This window comes from Netta rufina (assembly GCF_964035555.1).
Source record: "Netta rufina genome assembly, chromosome: 5".
NCBI lineage: Eukaryota > Metazoa > Chordata > Aves > Anseriformes > Anatidae > Netta > Netta rufina.
This window is the reverse complement of record NC_140128.1, coordinates 10,320,262-10,344,131: the sequence shown is the minus strand read 5'-3', so window position 1 is coordinate 10,344,131 and position 23,870 is coordinate 10,320,262. Positions and strand designations below refer to the sequence as shown.

Below are 23,870 nucleotides of genomic sequence, written 5' to 3'. Positions count from 1 at the left end.
ATTTAGCTTTCCAGTGCTGCTAAACTCATACTCTTAAGAATAAAATCTAGAGTATAAAGCATGTTGATGGACTTAATTCAAAAGATGCATGAGTTATAGCTGTACTGAGGTGTGTGTCTGACATCTCCGTCCTTTCCTTAGGTGTCTCTGATCATAGCTAGCATGATAGCTGTGATTGTGTATCGTCTTGCAGTGTATGCTGCCTTTGCCAGCCTCATGGAAAACGCTCAAACTCTGCAGCCCATCAGTGGATTACTGACCCCTCAGCTGGCAACTTCGGTCACAGCCTCTTGCCTGAACTTTGTCATCATCATGATACTGAATTTCATATATGAGAGAATAGCTATCTGGATTACTGATATGGGTAAGCAGTGTAAATGAAGACAGAACTCTGAAGGAGTGGCTAGACGTTGGAGCTATCTAGAAGAGAATTGCTTTGGTTGGAAGGGACCTGCAAAGACCATCGTGTCCAACTGTGTATGGGTTCTCAGTAATTTTGGACATGAATTTGTGGTTAGCAACAATGACTCAGTTGTATCCATGGCCATGCTAAACATTTTCCTTGCATTTGAATAGTTACCATAAACTTCTTTATCGTATTACAATGTTTGCATATATTAAAACTAGTCAGGCAGAGGTGATCACAGTTCAGAATATAATTAAAAATTCATTGTGCATTACATTAGAGTCACTAAACAGAGTTAAAAATGTCCTGACTTCCCAGTATTTCAATGAGAAATCCTGAGGATGTATTCTTAAGAAGAGATTGCAGCTTTTCAACAGACATTGTTTCTAGACAAAAGATGAAATAATCATGTTTGTTACTTTGGGGGAAGAAAGGAGAGTAGAAGAATGGGGGATAGGGCAGTGTAGATATTTCACTTTTTTTCTTTTTTTTAATACACCTCTTAGGTATGGGTTTACAAATTTGGAATTAGATTCATGGCAGAGATGAAGTAGGTTGAGAAGCAGTTGGGCCGAGGATGTGTCATTGTGGATACAGCCATTGGCAACATTATTTTCAGAAGACTTGCTCCAGAGCTGGAGAAGCCTACTGGAAGGCAGATGCAGAAAGATCTCTTAGTTTTGTGGCAGGTTTTGTTCGACTGCTGCTTGCTTGGTGGATATGTCCTTCCCTAGGGACTTTACTACATATTTTTTTGTTTGCCCTGAACAATTTATACATCCAAGGCCTTTTAGGTGCTTCACAAGAAGAAGCCATGCTCACAGAATATTCAGCAGGAATGGGGCATGTAGGGAGCTGAAAATTATTGGATATTTGCGGTATGTACCGCTGTCATAAAAACAGTTGGGTGATCTCTTCTAATGACATTTTACAAGTGGAATTAAGAATTGGAAAGTGTGTGTTGCAGAAACTTACTGGGATGTTGTATTGGCTTCATTTTGATTAATTCTGGCCCATCTCATTTCAGATGTGTATTGCTTACCTCACTTGGCCTAATTAGACCAAGGAAAAACAGAACAAGTAATAAGTAAAATTGCCCCTAGCAAAAATAACAAATTTTTAGTAGTTTTTTTTTTTTTTTTTTTTTTTTTTTTTATCTTGAAAGGCACGATTTATGAGCATGAAGGCTGTTATGTTGTTTTCCTGCTTCGAAGCGTGGAGGATTGATTTCCCAACTGTCAGCCCTGTCAGCAGTTAGCCGATGCAGAGGGAAAGTCATTTATTTACTTCTGTGGAACTGCTGCCCTCCTATGGCAGCTTTAGGAGCCTGCAGTTAAGGTTTAGAGAAGTGGCAGAGGATAGGAATATGAAATGTTGACTACCTCCGTCAGGAATGTCTGTTCTAGCTCCCTTAACTCGTAAATTCTTGAAAAAAAGACTAGGCCAGATAATGCTTCTGGACAAACATGTACAACCTATCTCTTCTGTTCCGGACATTGAGTATCTGATGTAAGCATTTGAACAACCCACTGACAAGGAAAACATTTTCATGAGCTGCATCCTAGGAAGACCTCCTTACCTTTCTGAGTACTGCATCCTCTACAGTGCCCTGCTTTTAGGATCCTAGTAAATACTGCCTGTTCTTCAGTCATGCAAACTTACGCCAAACTTGAAAACATTACTCAGATGTGAAATAACTGTACCATATGGCAGGTGAGGTCAACGTGTCTGCCAGATCCTGACCAATTCATAGGAATTTCAATTTTTGTGGTTTATTTTCTTCCCCTTTCTTCCAGCTTAAACTGGTTGCATGTTACCATTTTACAAATACTGTATTTAGGGCTCTCTGATACCTTAAAAATATAAATATGATGGAAAATGTGATTATGGAAGCAGCCAAATTTCAAGCCAAGTCTTAATGATGTTAACTGCTGCCAAGATGGCAGAATCATTTAGGTTTGAAAAGACGTTCAAGAACACAAAGTCCAACCATCAGCCTGACCTACTGAGTCCCATCAACTAAACCACATCCTCACTTATTGCCACCTCCACACATCTCTTAAATACCTCTAAGGAAAGGGACTCTACCGCTTTCCTGGGCAGCCTGTATCCTCACCCCCACTATGAGCTTCGTAATTTGGAGGCCTGATGTCAATTTAAGTTGCATACATACTACACATTGAAGAAGCAGTACTGTAACATACTCTTCTGCCACAATGCAAAAATATTCCTTATCTTGTGCATTGCCAACATTAGAATTATCATACTCTAGGAGCCCCTGCTAGTTGATGTTTGAGATGCAGCATCCCCAAATAGTTCATCTCAGAAACAGGCACAAGTGATAGCAGATAGTATCAAGAAGCCAATAAACATTTCAAGAAGGAATTCCACCTGCCTGCCTACTCAGAACATTGCATTGTCATTAAGGGTAGGGTGTCTGAGGACAGATGCTTCATCTGCTGAACTACGTTTGGAGGGCTGTTTTTGTTTTACGTTTCTTCTGGGATGTAAAGGCACTGTGGGTGATAAGTATTTATGAAACTTTACCCTTTTAAGGGCATAAAGGAAAATAAAGTTACTGTTTTCTGGTTTCACAGAGATTCCCAGAACTCATATGGAGTATGAAAACAGGCTCACTATGAAAATGTTCCTGTTCCAGTTTGTCAACTACTATTCATCCTGCTTCTATGTGGCATTCTTCAAAGGGAAGTTTGTTGGTTACCCAGGTGCATACACATACATGTTCAATCGCTGGCGAAATGAAGAGGTAGGAGTTCTTGATCATGACATTTTAGCATGCACTTTATCAAGCATGTTGAGCATTTAATGTCCTCTAACAGCCTTGGTGAAAAGGTTATTTTAACTGGCAGTCCAGGTGAAAATTAAGCATTGCCTTAATAATCTTTAAGAACTTCTCTCCTTTCATTCACTTATAGAGCAGTAAGATGTATTTTATCTGGCTAATGTCAGTTATTCATGTCCATTAATCCTCCAATCTGTCTCTATCAGTGTGATCCTGCAGGCTGCTTGATTGAATTGACGACACAACTCACCATAGTCATGGCTGGCAAGCAGATCTGGGGAAATATCCAAGAGGCCATTGTACCGTAAGTTCTCTTACACTGAGTACACTGAGATACATGTGTTGTGGACAGAGGAAATTATTGGAAACTAGCGTTGGCTAGTGAGCATTTCCATATGACAAATTTATGAAAAATAGTCTATGCAAATTAACTGCATAGGAAGTAGACTGTTTTATAAAGGCTTTTGCCTCTTTTTTGAAAGCTATGTTTGTAAAAATGTATTGCAACAAGGAGTTTGTTTAAAAAAAAGGGATCCTTGATCTACTTGTCACATTATTAATTTATTCTGCATGTGCAGTTGGATTTGTAACTGGTGGGGACGACGGAAAGCCAGAAATAATCCAGAAAATTTGTATAGTCGCTGGGAGCAGGACCACGATCTGCAGACATTTGGAGCCTTGGGCCTATTCTATGAATATCTAGAAATGGGTAAGTGTAAAAATACACATTTGGAATGAGGACAAGGCACTTTGTATTGACACTTAGAAGAAAAGTTGTTGAAGGTTGATGGCACCATTTTCGTATGGTAAACAGTAAGGGATTACTAGCTGGAAATGATAAAATAGGCCAGCCTAATTTGGAGAAGGAAAAAAAAAAGCTGTCTCTCTATCTTCAAATGCAGATAGAATTTCATAGAAACACTGTGAACACTGTTTCACTCATTCAAATGGTGAACATTATTCTTAGTACAGCCAGCTGTCTCAGTCTGTATCCCGTTCTTGTTCCCAAGCACATTATCAGCTGATGTCAGTGGAAATTCAAAGCATGGGATGAATGCCAAATATGCTGTGGGGTCTAATGCTGCGGATGTGAGATCTATCAACCAGATCAGAGAGAATCCATTTAGTTTTAGTTTGCGCTATGCTGTGATACTGTCCAGTAGGCCAGCAGAGGGAGCACAAGTAACAGAAAGCTTTTTTCAGGGGTAATGCAAACAGGATCAGCATCTGAAATTAGTTTACAAACCCTGAGAAATTAGAAAAAGAAATTCAGAAAACTAAATCTAAAGGATACGTTTTATATATATATATAAATATATATATATATACACACACACGCATACATACATACTTGTCTATTAGAAGGAAAAAATTGGTTCAAAGGGGGTCCCTTGTAATTTTAAGTATTCTAGATTGACAACAATACTAGTGAAGCTATATTATTGTCATTTTGTACACTTGGTGATGTTTCATGAAGGACTGTGATCTCATGAAATTCATACTCAAAGAACAATCAATTTCATTAGTCATGCCTGTTAATTGATTTCTTTCATTTTGGTAACGACTAAAGTGATCATTTATGTATTTTATTTACAATTCTTAAACCAAGTTAAGACTCTCCAGTGGAAAATTGGCGTTAATATTTTGTCGAAAGCATTAACAATAGGTGGAGGTAAGGTTGTGATAAAAATAGAAGTATTTCCTTATTCTTATTTAAAAGTCTAACTGATGGGAAACCCTTTAGGCTTTTACTTAATCTGCACAAACTGCAGGAAAAGAAAAAAAAATTTTTTTTTTTTTTTTTAACTCCTCTCATGATTCAGAAATTTGATGTGTGAGTATGTTCCCCTTCCCCTACAGCTAGTTGCCATTCATGAGAATAGAACTGCAGCACCATGAAAGCATTAGTGTCCAGCACTGCTGGCAGCACCATTTTTCAGGACCCGAATCTCCCTTCCCTTTTGGTGCTGCAGCCTTAAGAGACCAGGCCTGGGACTGGGGCAGTTTGTCACTTCCCTTTGGGCAGGGCTAGAGGAAACTTGTTGTGCAGCCTGACAGAAGTTGGCCATTTGTCTGTAAGGGCCAAGTTGAATGTTTCGGTATCATCCCAAAGGTGCTCTACTAGGTGCAGGTGTTAGTGATTGTCTTTTCTGCCTTGCAGTCATTCAGTTTGGATTCATTACGCTCTTTGTGGCATCCTTTCCTCTGGCTCCGCTTCTTGCTCTGATGAATAATATCTTGGAGATTCGAGTAGACTCCTGGAAATTAACCACTCAGTACAGAAGACCTGTGGCTGCAAAAGCACATAGCATAGGAGTTTGGCAAGAAATCCTGAATGGAATGGCCATCTTGTCTGTTGTCACTAATGTAAGTAAGCTAACTGCACTAAGTCAGCTTTGACTTTTTTTTATGGCAGATTTAAAAATCGCTTAATACTTTTTCTCCTTCATCAGCAGTATTCATTTTATCACATGCTACCCTATGGAGATGGGATACAACTGTGTGGGTGGTTTGGTTTGTCTGTGTGTTGATGACGTGCATCCGTGTTTCATTGGACCATAATCTTTCATTCACATGAATTTTTTTTCAGCATTTTGTAATGGTATAATCCAGTCTGAATCTTAGTCTGATGAAGCACGCTGATCATCCAGAGGGGACTATGAGGGACAAGAGAGGTGGATTGGGTCTGTTTACCAGATGACATTTCTCTCTCATCATTGTAAGGCCTGTTCTGTGGGAATGCTGCTAGTTCAGCTGTTTTTGGATGCCCCTATAGGGGTGGTGGTTTAGGGTACTTCTTATACATTGGAAATAAAATGGTATTTCAGTATTTCATCTTGAATGTAATGTGAAGCAGACCGCTGGGCAAAAGAGTTGCTTCTTTATAATGTAGTGTATTCAGCTGTATCAGATCTGCAGATGTCTTAGGCAACAAAACCACCTGCAGCTATTGCTATTCAGAATGGCTCAGGTTGGAAGGGACCTTAAAGATCTCCAACACTCAAGTAGTAAGGTAGCATTTCAAGTATCTCATGCTTCCAAGCAAAATGTGCCAGAAGTCATTGTTAACTCTTTCAATACAGCTGGAGAAAATGGCTCCCTTTTTTTCATAGAATAACTTGGCTGATCCACTCACTGAATTCAAGTTTGTCTATTACTTGGAGGAATTCTAACCTGCATCTCTTTTTTCACTAAGGAGTGTGGTAAATGCTGACAGAAGATGATTCAGTTGAGGGCTGATAAAGTATGGGAATCTGTCCTGCATTTCATAAAGCAGTTGATAAATTAGTAAACGAGAGGAAAGGGAAGAGTGACTTTGAAGTCAGAATACTCTTCTAGAGAAAAAGATATTTGGGATTTGGTGCTTGTTAGTGTCACCCTTGCTCAGTAGATCCTGGTTTACGCCACAGACGGTACCAAAAAGTCTTTATGAATCTGCTCACAATTTTTGTGTAGAACTTGCTTAATTTCTTGTCCAAATTATTTTTCAGGCTTTTATTGTTGCATTCACATCAGACATGATTCCTCGTTTAGTTTACTACTACGCTTATTCTGAAAGTGACGACTCACCGATGTCCGGATACATAAACAATAGTTTGTCAGTGTTTCTAATCTCTGATTTTCCTGAGAGAAACAAGCCTAAAACGAACCCAGAACATTTTGTCATATGCAGGTTGGTGGTGTTACAATGATAAATATTTTGTGCCTTTATTTAGAATATAGAAAAAAAAAGTTACTGCAGATCTAATTAGCTTACTAGAAAGTAAATCATGTCTTCTCATCTTTCTGAAGTGTAAGACATAGCATTTAAGCTATTGAAAAGGCAGTGTTTGAGATGGTAAGAGATCATGCCCGTAATTAAAAAGAAAAATTTTTTAAGAGACTCTTATGGCTAATGTGGTTTGCCTTTTTTTTTTTTTTTTTTTCTGGTTAATTAAGCTATTGGTGTTTTTTTTGTTATTTTTCTGAGTGATGGAGGAGATTGATGTCCCTAAGGTTGCAACACCAAACTGAATTTTCAAGGTATTTAGGCTGCAATGCCTTAGTGGCCAAGGAAGCATCATTATGGGGCAGTTCAGACTCCAAAGCTGAAAATAAGATGCGGTCTTTGAAGTCAATTTTTGCCATACTAAATATCTCTGGAATTGCGGTCCATCCTACTTTCATTTATAAAAATAAAAATGAAAAGAGAAAACACTACCTTCTTACCATAAGAATTATCAGAAGCTTCTGGAAGAATTGGGGAAGAATTTCAGAGAAGTCTGTGGTAAAAGAGAAGCATTTCAATTTGATTTGGTGAAGGAAAAAAAAATCAAGTTGTTGCTACAGCTTTATGATGCTTCAGTTTTAAAGACGTGGGAGTTTTTATCCTACTTATACATGTGAGGAGTGTTAAAACACAAATTCCAGACAGTGCTTCCTTTAAGCCCTGCGTTATTTCAGTATGTAATCTGTCAACATCTGTTGGATTTATTTAATATTTGTCAATTATTGTGTGATAAATCTCATTATTCCTGCATTATTTGATTATTGCTTGAAAAAAAAGAGAAAGCTGTGTATAAAAATTTCACACATACTCATCTATATTCTGTTGCTGCGAGTGGGGATGTTTAAGCAAACGTAAGAGGCAAATGGAGAGGCAACCTTTTTCTGCAGAAGGAAGCAGACCATTTAAAACAAGATGAAAAGGTTCCTGAAGAGACAGCTGTATTTGGCTGTAAGTGTCACTGAGCTTGTAGTCTGTCTCAGACTGAATGACATTTCACCTTTGCATGTCTTTCTATTCAACAGGTACAGAGACTATCGATATCCTCCAGATCACGAGAAGAAATACTTACACACTATGCAGTTTTGGCACATTCTTGCTGCAAAACTGGCTTTTATAATTATTATGGAGGTATGTTACCTATGTTACTCCTTTCTGAAATTAATACCTTTATACATTTGCTAGGTAGCTACTAATGTTACAGAAAACAGAATTGCTGAGAGTACAAAAGAGTTTCTTCCTTAAGTAATCCCAAATACCCTTCCTAAATGAATAGTCTAAGTAGGGCTTTTGACATCAGTAAGTCAACCTCAGAGTAAGAGCAGTAAAAACAGCTGATAAGGACACTATTGGATTTGATCCGTATTGTAAATCCTAAAAGCATTTTGTGGTGATTTATGTAGGATAAAAAACAGCTAAAGAAGCACACATGGGTATTAGAAAGTGATGCTAGGAATTCAGAACCTGACACTTTGCTGTTGGCTGTGCTAATTCATAAATGGTTTGGAAGTAAACTTTGTGTGTAACAGGAAATGTTTTAATCTTTGTACATATCTCATATACACAATATCATTTTTTGCAGCATGTTGTATTCATCGTCAAATTCTTTGTAGCATGGATGATTCCTGATGTCCCTGCAGATGTGAAAGCCAAAATAAAACGTGAAAAGTATTTAACACAGAAAATCCTACATGAGTATGAGCTTGAAAAACTGAAGGAGAGACTGTGTCAAGGTGATAAACGAGCCACAGAAAAAGAGTTCATTGCTACAGAAGGGAGAATGGAGTTATCCAGAGCAATGTAATTGAAAATACAACTGTTTGGGATTTAGCTCATTTTAGCTTCTTTATCTGTGATTTGCTCAGTATGCATCAACTTGAAAGCTATAGGACAGGTTCAACCCTTTGCTTTCAGCCCAAAGATTTTAGACTTTTAAAGAAAAGTTGTACTGAGCATCCTAGGTTTAGTAAATCTATTTAACTGTAAGACTTGGGCACTGCTCTCAATTTACCTATCACTTCAAATAGTCATGTAATCCTAGAACCTAGATTCCCAGTACAGGGAGTGTTATGCTAAAAGGGCTCACAGGATATCATACAGTCACCACCACCAAGCCCTTCCCGTACTGTTAAATGCAAACTTCGAGGCTGTATCCCAGCTGAACAAAAAGGATGTATCATAGAAGATTCCTGCTGTGGAAAATGCTGAGAAGGATGACTTCATGACATGATCATTTAAAATCAGACAGCTGATAAGTCCTGATAAAAGGTTTGGGTTGGGGTTTGGGGCTTTTTTGTATCAACTTGGTCTTACAAAACATTTGTTCCTGGCTTTGAACTTCTGTATGCTTTTTAGAAGGATTTTTTTGTTGTTGTTGTTGTTTTTAAGATATACTGGCTTAATTCCACTTGGTATTATTTTAGGGCACAGAATTCAGTTAATATCTATTACTGAAGGAAAAAAAAACGCCATAGTTATATTCATTAAGATAACATCTGCCAAAGAGTTCGCTCTTTAAATGCAGATTTTGTGGAACCCTCTATTTAAAGTGTTTTCTAAAAGATGTATGCAATTTGGAGAAATGCTTATTTCTCCATCTCAAAAACTGCCATTGGAAGAATATGCTCGGCATAAGTGTTGGCCAAAACTGCTCCTTTGTTTACGTTCTTCCCATTTTTGTGAATGTTAACAAAAGGTGTGGTTTTAAAACCATACGTCTGTGCTTGATCCATGCCATAGAGTATGATTTCAGAGTGCAGTGGACTGGGGGCTGGACTGCCGCACTAACTGATCTATCTACAAGACTGTTCAGAGGTTAGGATTCATATTCAAAAGATTTTAAGAATACCATGTACTTTGTTTACATTGTTCCTGTCCTTATACATAGGAGTCTTTCTTTAATCTTCAGGAAGGAATTGTTTTCTGTTTTGTCATGGGATTTTTCTACAAGGTTATTAAGGTTATAAATAGATAAATACTTGTGCAAAGTAGCTACAATCTGTATATGAATGTGCCCTTGGTTTATACATTTAAGCAGTTATGCATTTTGATGATTTCGCTGTATATTTAAAACATATCAACACCTCCACGCTTAGTGCCTTGTTTATTTGCATTTGGCAAAATGTGAAAATGATCACTATGTGGAAATGTGCATTTCCTAAGTGTGCTTGCAGGCATCATGATACTGTGAACCTGCACATGTAACTATAGAGTTAGCCAAACAATGCCTGCCTTGGCACACTTCTGTGTGTTAGTGCCACGCAGGCCATTCACAGGAAACAGTTCATACCTAGACTGCTTAGATAAACTAGCACCAGACTGTTGAGTTCTCTCATGCTGAAATACACTAGCTAGAGAGATTAAAGATGTTAATATTTGCACTTTGAAAGTTATACTTCATTGCAAGTATACGAGAAAAAAAAAAATCAGATATATCATATTTGTATTTGATATCAGCCAAATTATGTACTGTTTACTAGATCCACAACCTACGGTTCCTATATTTCATTTTAGCAGTGTCTTGAAATATTTTGGCTAGTAATCTTAATATTGTAAGAGTTTTAAATTAGTGTCTTCAGTGGAACTGTTAATAACTAGCAAAAGTTCTAACATTGAAGTGCCTACCTCGAACAAACATCACATGGTTTGGCTGCCAGTCAAGGAGTTGAAGCAGTTGTACATTTCTTTACTTTTCTGTAAGTTATTCAGCTTTGTTCTGTAAGTTTGCTTGATAAATCACACATATTGGCAATTCATGTTTATGATGAACTGACCATGTTCTTAAATATTCATATACATTTGAAGAAATGGATATACTGCAGGAATGCATGTTTAAATAAGCTATCTCTGCTGCTTAATGTGTAAGCCAAAGAAGAATATCATTCACCATAATTACGTATGTGACACGAGGATTTATATAATGTTAGCACTTTCCTGCTTCTTACATCTATACAGTTAACTAAATTGCTTAATTTAGACTTTTTTTTTTACCGTTAGCAATGCAAACAATTGTTTCAAATAGGAGATGCAAAATGACAGTTCTATGCAAAATGTACAGATCTGATTGAAGCTGAAAGCAGATCTGAAACAACTGGCATTAGATGCACTATTTCTGCATATGGAACATGAGTTTCTTCAGATCCTGTAATAGTGTCCTCATGTACTACACTTGAAAAGTTGTCAGCAAAATAGCTGCATTGTGAATGATTCTTGCTATCTAAAAGCAAGACGGAGGAAAACAGGGAAGCAATGTAGTTTGGGATACATGCAACAGAGAGATGCAGAAGTCCCATGTGAAGACCTTGAATTTGATTTCATGTTTGGGCCCCCACTCTTCGCTTCTTTCAAATTCGTTTTTTGATATCACTTCCTATTTGATGCTATTGAAACACGTTCTGGGTATTTTGTATCATGCAATAAGAAGTAAAAAAAAAAAAAAAAAAAGGTATCTACTTATTTAAAATATATGTATCTAAAAATATATAATGACATTTCGTAACATAATTTGTTGGTGTAACAGAAACTGTTAAAGAGAAAATGTGTTGTCATATTAAGAGCTAATGTCAGAAAATCTAACACCTATTTCTGTCATCACTTGCCTTTACTTGTCATTAAGCAGTATTTTGACAAAAGATTATTAGCATGATTAGGATTATAATGGTCCGTGTACACATATTTCCTGAAGTGTTCTTGAAAAGTGACAAAATAAGAAAAAACGGTCTGGGCAGTTTTGGGATGCGCTTGTTCTTACTGTTAGAATATTTGGTTTTGATGTGTTTAAAATATGTATCTAAAAGTGTCCTTTAACCAAAGCAAAGCTACTTCTGTGTTGGAACTACTGTAGTTAAAGCTACAGTAGATTGCTTCATTAGAGTTAGCTAGAACATAAAATTGGCCTTTCAAGTGTAATACAATCAGGGATTTTTTTCTTCCAGTTCAAATTTAGTATTTTTACATTAGATTGTGTGGTATGATCTAAGCAAATGACTGCAAAATGAGTGCTACTACAAAACACTGTACTGTTTATTTCTAGAAGATTTTGTTATGTTTTTACTTTTTTATGTAAGACTATCAGTTTGAGACAATGGAAAGAGTGAAAATATATGGACTTCAGTACTGTTCTGTGTGTACTGCTTGTTTTAACTTGTACCATCATGTAATCGGAGTGGCATTTCTGTCAAAGTATGTTGCCGATATATGATACACTAATGTTGGGATAATTTTTTAAACATTGCATTCAGCTAACTTATATATGTACATTTAATAAGATTTAAACCTTGCAAATAAAGCTGTGTTTATTTTTAATATGCTGTCAACTTGTGGGTGTTTTTGTTTTGTTTTGTTTTGTTTTTTAAATCAAGAATTCAGCAAATTAAATGCCCTGAGAGCCTTCTGGAGAAAAGTATTTGTAAAGATTTGTTCAACTCATTGCAGGATACTTGGATGCTGCGTACAGGTTTCCTGCAGTGGTCTGAGTTTAAAAAAAAAAAAAAAAAAAAAGGTAAGAAAGCCTACATCTGGTTATCATCTTCCAACTGTACATTCTGTTAAGAAACTAATACCAAGGGAAATGTGTTCTAAGTTCTGCATATATTGTAAGCAGTGCACATCAGCTGAGATAGCATGCATGTATGATAGCTACCTCATGAGTCATTGTAGCTTCCCAAATTCTTTGTTAGAAGGCCACAATTCAGTGAACAAGATTGAGTACTTGCATCTTTCTTAAGGTATGGTACAAACAGCATGGTAACCTACATTCATTTTTCATCCAGGCTGCTTTTTCCTTTATTTTTTGGATACAGTTTTTATTTTTCTGGTATCAGGACATGAGGTGACCTCTCAAGCTCTCAGTCATGCACACATTTTTCACGCACAGCGTGAGTGGTTCACACGTGTGCTTAGTTAGCTTGGAGGATGTATACTGGAGAATTAGAATAGAGCTCAAGATCTTTTCAAGTGATTGGTCTTAATGTTCATAAATAACTCTACATGTTTTAAAACTTTAATTGTGGCACTGTTGTGGGACTTGGGGTTAAATCACAATGAATCACTTGCCATCACTAGTTAACACTGGAACTTGTTAACCCCATTATCAAAACTGGCAACACCACCCTCCAGGCATAGTTGCTTTCTTTTGAACTTTAAAATAATAATTTAAGATAATCACATGAAAGAAATGCATGAAATGAACAATTTCATATGCACTAAAAAAAAAAAAGGCAAGGTGTAATTACGTATTATGCTATTGCCATTGTTTGTTACTGAGGTGGGATACGTTACTTAATTAGGTATCAATAGGAATAATTAAGACAGATAGGAAAAGAAAACAGTGAATAGAAATAAAAAGACCAATGGAGGTGCTGTTGCTCTGCGGGACATAGGGGATATTCGTGCATTATAGAAATGTTAAAAGCTTTCAGGCAAATTCAAGATTTGCTCTTGGAGATGGGCTCTTTGCCCACACTGAAACCTGTGGCAAATGGGTAAGGACATTTAATTGGGACTATGATTTCATCCAGAAACAATTACATTTTATAAGAATGGCATGAAAATTTGTCAGATACCCACAAATCCTGTAACATACCTGTTTGTCTCTATGATCAAAAATTGTAGTTACCCTTATGAAGTCTTAACTTCATTTCTCTTGTACTAACAGCAGTGTTTGGTGGTTGGCGGCATTTAATTTGCTCAGTATTGTCAGCTACACATATTAAAGGGTATTTCTAAAAATAAGTCCCTATTTATGCTATGCAAAAAATGGTAGAGAGTACTGAAATGGAAGAAATGTTTTGAACACAGGCATTTGTCTATTTTGTACGCTGCATATTTCTGCTCTTGTAGGACTATATAAGTAACCCCCTTCACCAGTAGATTATTAGAAAAACAAACAGAAAGCCTGGGAAGAAATAGTATCCCAGAATTTGAAATCTGCACATTTCATGTCTGTTTCAAATGCATGGCCTTTGCAGCACTTAAAATATCTTGTCTAACATGCCTCAGATTGTTCAAAAATTAAAAAAAAAAAAAAAAAAAAAAAAAAACCTACATTTCTGAAAATAATCTCTTAGATGTGACAGTGAAAATACCTTCAGGTCAGCATAACTCTACCACTGGCAATTCCTGCAAGCTGAAGTCCCAGATGTAACTAAAGCACAAGTTAAAGAGGCTACTAAATGAAGCTGGGGGAGGGGGTGGGGGTCCCAAACCTCTGGTATGGCAAAGAGATAGGATTAAGAGGGCTAATGCAGCCTGAACAAAGGAGTAACGCATCAAAATGCTTCCTTCCCTACTTCCCTATACAGAGTGGAAGCAGTAAAGGAGAAAAAATGATCGTTACTGTATCAATGATTCAAATATTCTGGAAATAACTTCGTAATGTAACGTCATTCAGTCACAGATAACGTTTCTTGTCTGTCCTTCTGCCTACTCAGGGTCGTCACAATTCTGCAGCAGTCTTTAAAGGCATCCTTAAAAAGGAAGAACTAAATTAAATCTTGTTCTGGTTTTAAATAATCACTTGTCCCTACCCAACACTTACATCATTCAGATGCAGCTCAGGAAGTTTTTTTTTTTGTGTGTGTGTGTTTTTTTTTTTTTTTTTTTTTTTTTTTACATAAGCATGTGTACTGAGAAATCTGCTGGGAGCTGAGTAGGATGTGAAATTCAGCAGCCATATCAATTTTTGGAAGGCACATATGCACATTCCCCTGCAGCAACCAGTGACTATGCTTTCTCAGTCAGAAATGAGTCAACCTAAAACATTTAGTAAGTGTATGACTCTTCCTTAATTCCTCAGCAATGCTGTTAACTAGTCAGAAACACGTTTGTGTTCGAACTGCTGCCTGACTGAGCTTTCTCATTTGATGGTCCAAAGGCCCACAGCTATTACTTAGCAATCCTGTGCATTAACTGAACGGTTGCTGCCAGAAATGAATAGAAACCTCAGTAATTCTGTGGTCAAATGTTGCGTATCTATCTAGCCTAAGTAGAAATAGAGAGATTTAAACTCAGGTGGCTTTTTAATATATTATGTAATTTAATCTGAATCGTTGTAGGCTGTAATGAAGGTATTAAACTAAAAGCACGGTGCTCTTGTTTAAATGGTAATGTTTGCCTGCATGATGGCTCTTTTCAGGACGATCATTGTTCTCTTGGTATCAGGCTCTGATATAAATGTGTGTAGCCCAAAGGCTATGGCTGTAAAAGACCATGAAGTTACTTGAAATATCAACTTCTCTGAATGACACCTTTAGCCAGCCAGGTTTAAATCGCTGTGTTTAAAGGCCAAACAACAAAAGGTGGGACAGTCAAGTTATAAAGCTGGTTTGCTATAGGAGCAGAGCAGCTAAAGAATTAATTAGGTCTACAAGTCCAATGATTACAAAACAAGCTGCAAATACATACAAGACCTGTTTCTACTTACATGCTATTGTAAGAATGGGTGAAGTCTATGAGAGCTACCACAGTATATGTTTTTTCCAGCCATCTGTATTAAGCTGTTTACACCCTAATGCCTACACGGCCCATGCTCCATAGGTGAGCTGTGAGCCCTCACTTTCCACAACATGGGCACTCTACCCCCACACCATAAACAAAACCCTGCCTTCTGGTGCTGTTCACATGGGTGCACATCTGAAGCAGCCTCAGTGAAACACCACTGTGGGTCACTCAGCTGGCTGTAACACTGAAGCATCGCTCCTCACTAGAGCTTTCCTTCTCCCGGAGCTCATTTACACAGCCTCAATGTGATGCATGGACAGACAATAGGAAGAGGGAGGGAAAAAAAAGTACAAGAACAAGAACAATATTGTCTTGCTGTGATTTTCAAATGTCCCTGCTCTGTTCCAGGTGTTCCTTCCAGCCTCCCACCATAACTGTCTGTAGGCATTGCAGCAGGAGCACTGCTTGCTAGAACAAAGCAGTGCAAGAAGCAGCTGGTGTTCCCAGTGGCCTGCCATTTTACAGCCAGACAGAGAGGGAATTTAGCAAAGTGTTTTCAACCTGAATGATGTGGGACAGCAGAACTACTTCTCTAGTCAAGAGACGTTACGTAAACGAGCCTTTTAAACACTGCCACAGTGTTCTTTCAATGCCAGAGTGTATTTGAAATGCTTGATGTGGCTAGGAATCTGCATCATACCATCTCCAGCAATGAAAACCAACAGTGGAAAAGTTCTGTATCAGATTGCCCCTGGCCACATGCATCCCTCATGCTGATGGCTTTTACTAATTTGTCTCAAATAGTTCTTGCAGCAGTGTAACAGGAAGCCTATGTTCAAGAAGCATGGGCTGCATGCTAGGTGGCTCTTTTAATGTTTCCAGAGGAGGAATAGAAGTACTCCGAAGAGAACATTTTAGTATGAAAAACTGAAGGCTGGATTCTTTGCCTTGCTAGAGTCTCATCACAACAGATGTTCTTGCTCTTGAGTTCTCTCGAATAAACACTTCTGTTGACATTATCCTGTTAGCAGAGTGACAGCAAACAATCATGGTAAGGTTGAGCCTCTTTTCTGGTTGTGGTCCCTATATTATTTATTCTTCAGCTAAAATCCTGAGTCCATCTGTACTGATGAAAATTTTGCTACCATTTTCCAATATGGCCAAGAATTCAAAATTTCACTGTGAAATCCAGATTTAAAAAAGGAGCTGGAGTAGGTGGGCCAAGAGATTTACATAAATGCAGCTCGCTGTGTATATAATGGCAACTGTTATTTTTGTGACCACCAGCAGTACCAGCATTTCCATGCTGCAAGGTGTCTAGACTTTGTGCTGCTGTAAGCAAGCTACAAGTGAGTGTATTACAATCAGGAAGGATTCCCTGCTTTCCCCTTTCACATAGCATTGCTTCTGTATCATGACAGCTTTTTTGGCTTCCTCAGAAGTGGCAGTACTAGCAGACACCGAATCCTAGGTGCCAGGTCACACTTCAATTCATCTGCTAACAGTCTTCCTTGCATGGGCTTCTGGCTCCCAAATAGAAATGCAATTCATGTGCCTCCAGAGCATCCTCCCAAGATGCTTCAGAGTGTGAGGTGCGCGTGTCAGGATCCCAAACTGCATGAACATTTTAAGAAATATCCCTTGTGTCTTGGCCAAGAACTCAAAGCACCCTTTGTTAATGATGTTTCCTGCCACTTCAATCCACTGGCGTGTGCAGGTTCAGACTAAAGGAACAATGACAGATGATCCTGCGGGGTGTGTCTGGGGTGTTCTCCTGGGAAAAAGCAAACCTTCCAGCACTCTCCTTTTTTTTCTTTTTTTTTCTTTTCTTTCATTTTTAATGGAACAGTCTGTTACACCACCATAAAGGGATTTTTCACAAAGATTTATAAATAGAAAAATCTCCTGCTCTGAGAGAGGGAACAACGAGATCCTGTGTGTTTCATGGTACAGCACTAAGCTGCTCAATGCTTTTTCATTACATTGTTGTTGGGCACTCGTCAAAATAGCAAATTATTCTGTGGCTACAACGAGCCTGTCATGATGACTCATGTTTTAATTAGAGGATGCCATAATGTGCCAAGCTGCCATGTATCAATGAACAACATTCAGCTTCTTCATCAAATGAGCATACTCTCCCTGGTAAAATAATACCGTTAATGGGGTCACTACTCTGACTGGAGTTCAAGGAGGTGACACACATGGAGGAAATCAGCACAGGAAGAAACTTGCTTTGTACTTTTTCTGTAAATTCCAAGTGCTAAAGTTATCTGCTGAACTTTACAGGGAACTGATTTTAGCAAGGAACTATGAAGTCCCTATTAACAACCTTATTTTCAAATAGGGGAGGGTGAATAAATGGAGGTGTAATGGCTCAGCAACTGGAGAAGACAGAAAAACTGAGTCAAGAAACAGGCTTGAAGCCAGACCACGTAAAGAAACATGGACACTTGTTAATACTCAGATGTGTATAAGCCTTTAAATGTAAGTACTAGTCTGTCAGCAAGTCTCCCCTGCCTAGGAGAGCGGAGCCAATTTTATTAGCAGTTAAGACAGGAACTGAAATGGGGCATCCAAGAGGTTGATTCTGAGGGGGAGGGAAAAGTGGGCTTCCTTCTACTTTTGCAGCTGGAAGAAATTAAATGCAAAGAAAGCATTTGGAGCATTTGCTTCACTTCCAGTGCAAGGGTAAACTCTGCTTCAGACGTCCATCCAGCGTAACCCCACACCTCCCTGTGCAAAGAGCAGCCCCCCTTCTCCTGGATACACCACCGCTCACCAGTGATTTACTCATGCATCCCTTGTTTCCAGGGACCTGACTCATTCCTGGGCACAAAGACAGCCACAGGAGTAAGCACTTTTGTGAAAGAGCTTAGTGTGTATGATGAGGATGGGGCAAATGCTGAGCTAGGTACTCTCAGTTTCATTTGTGGAAGGAACAATTATAACTTCCTAGAAGGTTATCGTGGTGAGTTTCTTAACTCCAAAATAAATGCCAGTTATTTGTGCACAAATGCACAAAATTCTCAGTCATTCAGAAGCTTTATAATTAAGCCTGTATCCTGGAAAAGGGTTGACATTATTTAGCACAGGAAAAGCAAATGCTACAGGATCAATGTCTTCAAAGAAAACATTCTGTGTTACTTTTTTAGAGTGCTGAAGTGGTCCCAGTGTTTCTCTGGCAGGACCAATCCAAAGGCAAGGCCAATCCAAAGAAGTAGACAAGAGTTTTTCTGTTGATTTTAATGCCTTTGATCAGACCATCGTGATTTGCCAGTGAAATGTCAAACACCTAACAGAAATGAAGACAGGCCTACCAGAAGTCTGTTCTCAAAACTAGCAATACAGATACAACCAGCCATGGCATGCTCATGCTAGCTGCAATGCAGAGAGCAGACTTCTGTCAGGTGAAGTGGAATCAGCGTGCTTTATGTCTCTGCATTTGGACAGAAAAAGAGACAGATTTTGTTGAAATGCAGATGCCACCTTGGATACTGTTCACAGGACTTGTCTCCATGGGGTTTGCCTCTCCATATGGACAATGGCTAGCCGTGCCGATCAGTGCACCAGTTGCTCAGACATCTCCAAACAGCAGAAGTATTTGCTCCATCTATGCAGTTTCCAGCTTCTCCTCTCTCACACTCCTCCTTTCCTGCGCAGTTTCTGGCTGCCTACTGCTCTTTGCTACTGTTAACTGCATGTTAACTGCAGCAGCATCAGTATGCTGACAAATGGAGCCCTCCTTTCCTTTTCTTAAGAGGAAAAAACTCACCAGGCTTAGGTTCTCCTCTCTGATCATTTTTGTCTTTATTTCCTTATTTCCTTTAACACTTGTGCAGAAAGACTTGCTTCCTTTTGAGAGCACGTTGGCATCCACTGAGGGGGTGGATGTTTTCCGAGGATGGCAGTGCACAGCCTAAATGCTTGCATCAATCCTTTCTTCTGCTTCTTAGCTGGGGGGGCATTTTGGAGAACAGCTTGCCATCAGAGCGGCCTCCTCTTTTTGGAAAAGCACAATTCAGAAAAGCCAGATACTAAGGACGTATGTATATTCATTACATCTCCATCCTCCTGCAGCATTAGCTGAAGAGATGAAAACTTTTGTGCCATTGAAATCAACGGCAAAACCTGATTGCCTTTCGAGATGGGATTACACCATAAACTGACACCAACGCTTATATTCTAAAGTCTATTGATTCAGGCAATCCCAAGGATCACATAAAATGACTGCAGGTGATAAAACTGTCCATCTCCAACCCTGAATATTCTTTAATGTTGAATACTGTGAAGTAGGCAATGAACAGAGCTAGCAGAAAAACTAAGCCCTTGAAAAATCCCATGCTTTCACAGTTTTCTTTTGAAGACTCTCAACTGATTTCTTCATCAAGATGTATTCATTTGTTTCTGTTGCTTCTTTCAAACATCACATGTACTATTAAAAATGACAGTGAAATGAATTAGAACATTTTGAACCCCCATTTTTGACAACTGAAATGATTCCTTTGGCTTTCTTTCCAGATTTTTTACCCTATTTTTCTAAGATAGAATATTTCCAAAAAAAAAAATCTATGTTGACAGTTTTTAAACTAAAAAAAGCTTTAAATCATATAAGATTTTCTTTATGCATGATTAAGTGTGCCTTGGGGAATATTTAAAAAAAAATAATAACAGAAGTTTTCACTATTTTAATATCATCAAAGGCAACAAGTTTTCTGCTTCTTGAGATTCTCAATCTTCCGTCTTGTTCTGCAAGACTGAGTTGCCAGTTCCAACACTCAGGTCACGCATGCTCAGCTTACTCAGTCCTCCCTCTTGATGCACAGGGAACAAAGAATTTCTGAACCTGATTCCTCTTGGAGTAGTGAATCACAGGAAAACTGCTGAAGTTAAACTTTGTTTAAGTATTTGTTACAAGTATCAGAATAGGCCTAAATGTTTAGCAACATGATCAAAAGTTCATAATTATTTCAATTTTGAATGTGATCTTTTTCTATTTATGTCCCTCTGGTCTTTGGCAAAATAAAGAGGTCTAAATTAATAAAAAGCTTGGAGAAGAATTTCCTACTACAGGGAAATGGGAACTAGATGGGAAAATGAGGCATAGAGCATTTTGGAAAAAGAGGAAATGTATGTGACACAGACACCCGCTTTGCCCCCCACAACAGGCCTAGTCATAGTATGTTTTCAGGCTGATAACCTGCCTGTGGTGTGGGAAAGCAATTCCAGAACTTGTGTCATTGTAGAGATTTCCTGCAAAAATGCTAGAACTTGTGAGAAAGTCCTACTGTATTTAAGATCATGTTCCTTGAAAGTAAGTTTTAGTAGAGAAACCTGTGCTCTTTTTTACACAGTCTGACCTTTTCTGTACCCCACATGGGCTCTAGAGAGAATCCTGCTCTCTCTTTCCCTCACTAGTCATATTTTCCCATTTCCTTCAGGCTGTATAACTGGTCACCCAACCTTTTAGTGAAGCCAGATTAATGAGGATCATTTTGAAGTCTATTAAAAGTGCTGCAGAGTATAGGGCAGCTTTTGAAAGACAAGTAATCGATTTATGAAGCCTTTTGGAAAACACTAGTCAAGGTACAAGACACGAGTGAAGGAAAGATGCCCGTGTAGACTGGGACAGCAATGTGCTGCATGAAGTCCTTAGGTGTAATGTTAACCAGATGCAAAAGTACCTCTCAGTGATTTATGATGTGCACTGATGATGAAGCACGCACCATTCAGAGGGTGATTAATATGCTTGTCATAAATGGAAAGAAGGTGGCAGCTTGCCAAGAAAACTTGTCTGTGCGAGCAGACCAGCTCAATTGGCCGAGAGTGACGCAGTAATGTGAGACTGATTCAACTCACGGATTCAGTGGAGATTTTTATTAAAGATAAGCACCTCCAGGGAAAGGTGTTTCCATGAGCCATGGGGCCTCGCAGCACATGGAAATGTGGAAGAGAAAAAGATGTGACTGACAGAATGGATTTTTAGAGACTACTCCTTTCCCAGCCATTCAGTTTGGGGATCCATAGTTATTCTAGATCTTTGATTATTACATTATTATTTATAATAGAAAGTCTAAAAACCATGAACCCTGTCATTCCGTAGGCCACAAAAGGTAGACACTGTAATGATTCTGATGCATTCAGCCCTTCAGAAAACACTGAAAAAGAAAGGAATACATACCAAGATATAGGTGTGAATGAATTGGCAGTCCCAGACCAACTTTGAATGGATGTATACATCACTCCAAAATAAATAAATGCATAAAACAAAACAAAAACAAACTAAAATTAAACCACCAGCATTCTACACAAAGGAAATCATTAACTACTCTACCTGCTACTCCTGATTCCAGTTTGGGAAGCTGAATCTGCAATAGAGAAGCTGAAGACTGAAGGTACACAAAACCTGGTCAAATCTAGTCCTAAAGGTGACTTTTTGCATTGGACCTGCAGATGGTGGGGAAGTGGGGTGGGAGAAGCATTGTCCTGAGCATAGTACTGCTGACTGTCCAGTTCCTTTCATTGGCAAATACAGAAAGACAGACATAATAGATAGAGCCTCCAGTTCTGTACAGCTTACACCTTCCTTACCAAAAGAGTTAGAAGTCTATCATGATAAAGGGAAAAAATTAATCTGTGTAGAAAACACATGCCATGATTCAGATCAGTGCAAGTGAATTTAGATTTTTATTTATTTATTTGTTTGTTTGTTTGTTTCTTTTTTTTTTTTTTTTTTTTTTTCTGGAAATAACCCTGGTTATTTTATTGGAGTTTTTATATAAAGCAAGACCTACAGTTTGGAACTGAAGGAAAATATTAAGTGAGAGAGAACATGAAAACAAACAGCTAAATTTAACAAGTTATGTGTTGCAGAAATTAATTACCTAGCTGCAACCCCCAGGGTGTGATCTCAGGACATCTGGCAAACAGCAATAGAACTGTGCTCATATTCTTTCATATTTATACACAACTCAGTCTTGATCTTTGCTTGGCTGTAGCGTAATGCACATTTTTCATTAGTAAAGCAGGCTTAGTGTCTAAGAAATATGCATTCCTCTGCAGGGCTTTTAGAACAACCAAATGGTGAGAGGACTTTTGAGGAACTAGCATCACTTCTGCAAGGAGACTGTAGAGGATGTGAAACTGTCTGGGGGGCTTAGCTAAAGATAGCCTGCTGGTAAAATGCAACATGCACTTTAAAGAATGCAGAAAGCCTAATCCTGAATTCCCTTTTTGATACTCCACAGAGACATGCCTCTTGCTGACTTATGGAGGGGTATAGCCCAAGCAGAGACTTTGATATTTGTCTTTTCTCCTTTAAATTGTTATTTTCTAATGTACTGAGAAGTATCTGTAGCACTAAAACAAAATAGCTAGCACTGTCTCATAAGATCTTTCTATCCACACTCCAGTATTGGCTTTGACAAACAGAGTGGGATCAATTACTAATACACCATAGCATACAGAGGCAGCATTAAGGTAAAACTGATCACTTCTACAGCTGTGAAAAAATAGGGCATTTAAAAACTGCTCATTGGATGGTGGAAGCAGACAGAAAGTCTTTATCACAGGAGTAGCCAGGAAGTTCCTCAGCTACAGAACATGAGTTGTAAAAATCAAATGTGATGCAGCAAAAGTCTATGGTGATGGACCCATATGTGTCTGCTGCTGAGGTGTGGACTGCTGGGCTGAAAACCAAATGGCAGAGAAGTGTGTTATGGCTTTCAGAATTAAAATGCCAATTTAAGAGACGGATAAGCAAATCTTGGGCCTGCAAAGGGCAGAAGGTTTATATATATGTAAAGAAAGATGTAAAATAAGGGTCCAGAAGAACAACGCTCATTTCAACTTACACCTGTAGAGCCTCAACCTGCCAGAGCTATGCCACTGTAATATAGCTGTCAAAGCTAGAATCACCCCATGGCATTATGCAGCACACTTGGAGCTGCAGCTTCCTCCAGTGGCATCAAGTAGTTAATCCATCAGACGTGTGATGACTTATTTATAACAAACAATAAGAAAAAAAAAGACATGAAATATTTACACTGAAATGACAGATTATAAAATGAAATGAAATGAAATGAAATGAAATGAAATGCATATGAAGTCTAAACTTGAAGGTGTTCCCTCTGACATTTAGAAAAGGGATCTGAATTGAGAAGTTGATATTTTAGTTACATTTAGAGATCACAGATGTTTTGAAATGGATTGGTAGAGTGCTTTGGCATAAAGCTAGCTATGTGATACCCTGATCTTCCCCGCATCCCGTGGAACACAGTGTAATCACCATTGAGCTCATTAGCAGTGCCCTAAAATAAAGCACAGGTTTTCCTGTCATCTTGAATTATGTACTGCTCTAATGTTTTGGAGGGAGGAGAAACATCTTAGATACTAAACACAGCAACAGGAATAGCCTCTCTGTGCTCACATTACCTCAACAGTTTTTACAATCTTTGGTT

General features: G+C 38.3%; 1 protein-coding gene across 8 annotated transcripts in view; it reads left to right on the top strand.

Moving 5' to 3' along the window:
- Window positions 1-12,279, top strand: part of ANO5 (anoctamin 5) — a 54,191-nt gene extending 41,912 nt beyond the window's left edge. For all 8 annotated transcript variants that reach the window (XM_084288139.1, XM_084288138.1, XM_084288135.1 and 5 more), the window contains 8 exons: window positions 142-364; window positions 3,004-3,173; window positions 3,416-3,513; window positions 3,788-3,918; window positions 5,371-5,576; window positions 6,701-6,882; window positions 8,001-8,106; window positions 8,558-12,279. In XM_084288139.1, coding sequence (XP_084144265.1) covers window positions 142-364; window positions 3,004-3,173; window positions 3,416-3,513; window positions 3,788-3,918; window positions 5,371-5,576; window positions 6,701-6,882; window positions 8,001-8,106; window positions 8,558-8,779 — 1,338 coding nt within the window. In that variant the 3' untranslated portion in view covers window positions 8,780-12,279. The remainder of the gene's footprint in view (window positions 1-141; window positions 365-3,003; window positions 3,174-3,415; window positions 3,514-3,787; window positions 3,919-5,370; window positions 5,577-6,700; window positions 6,883-8,000; window positions 8,107-8,557) is intronic.
- Window positions 12,280-23,870: the final 11,591 nt, after the last annotated feature.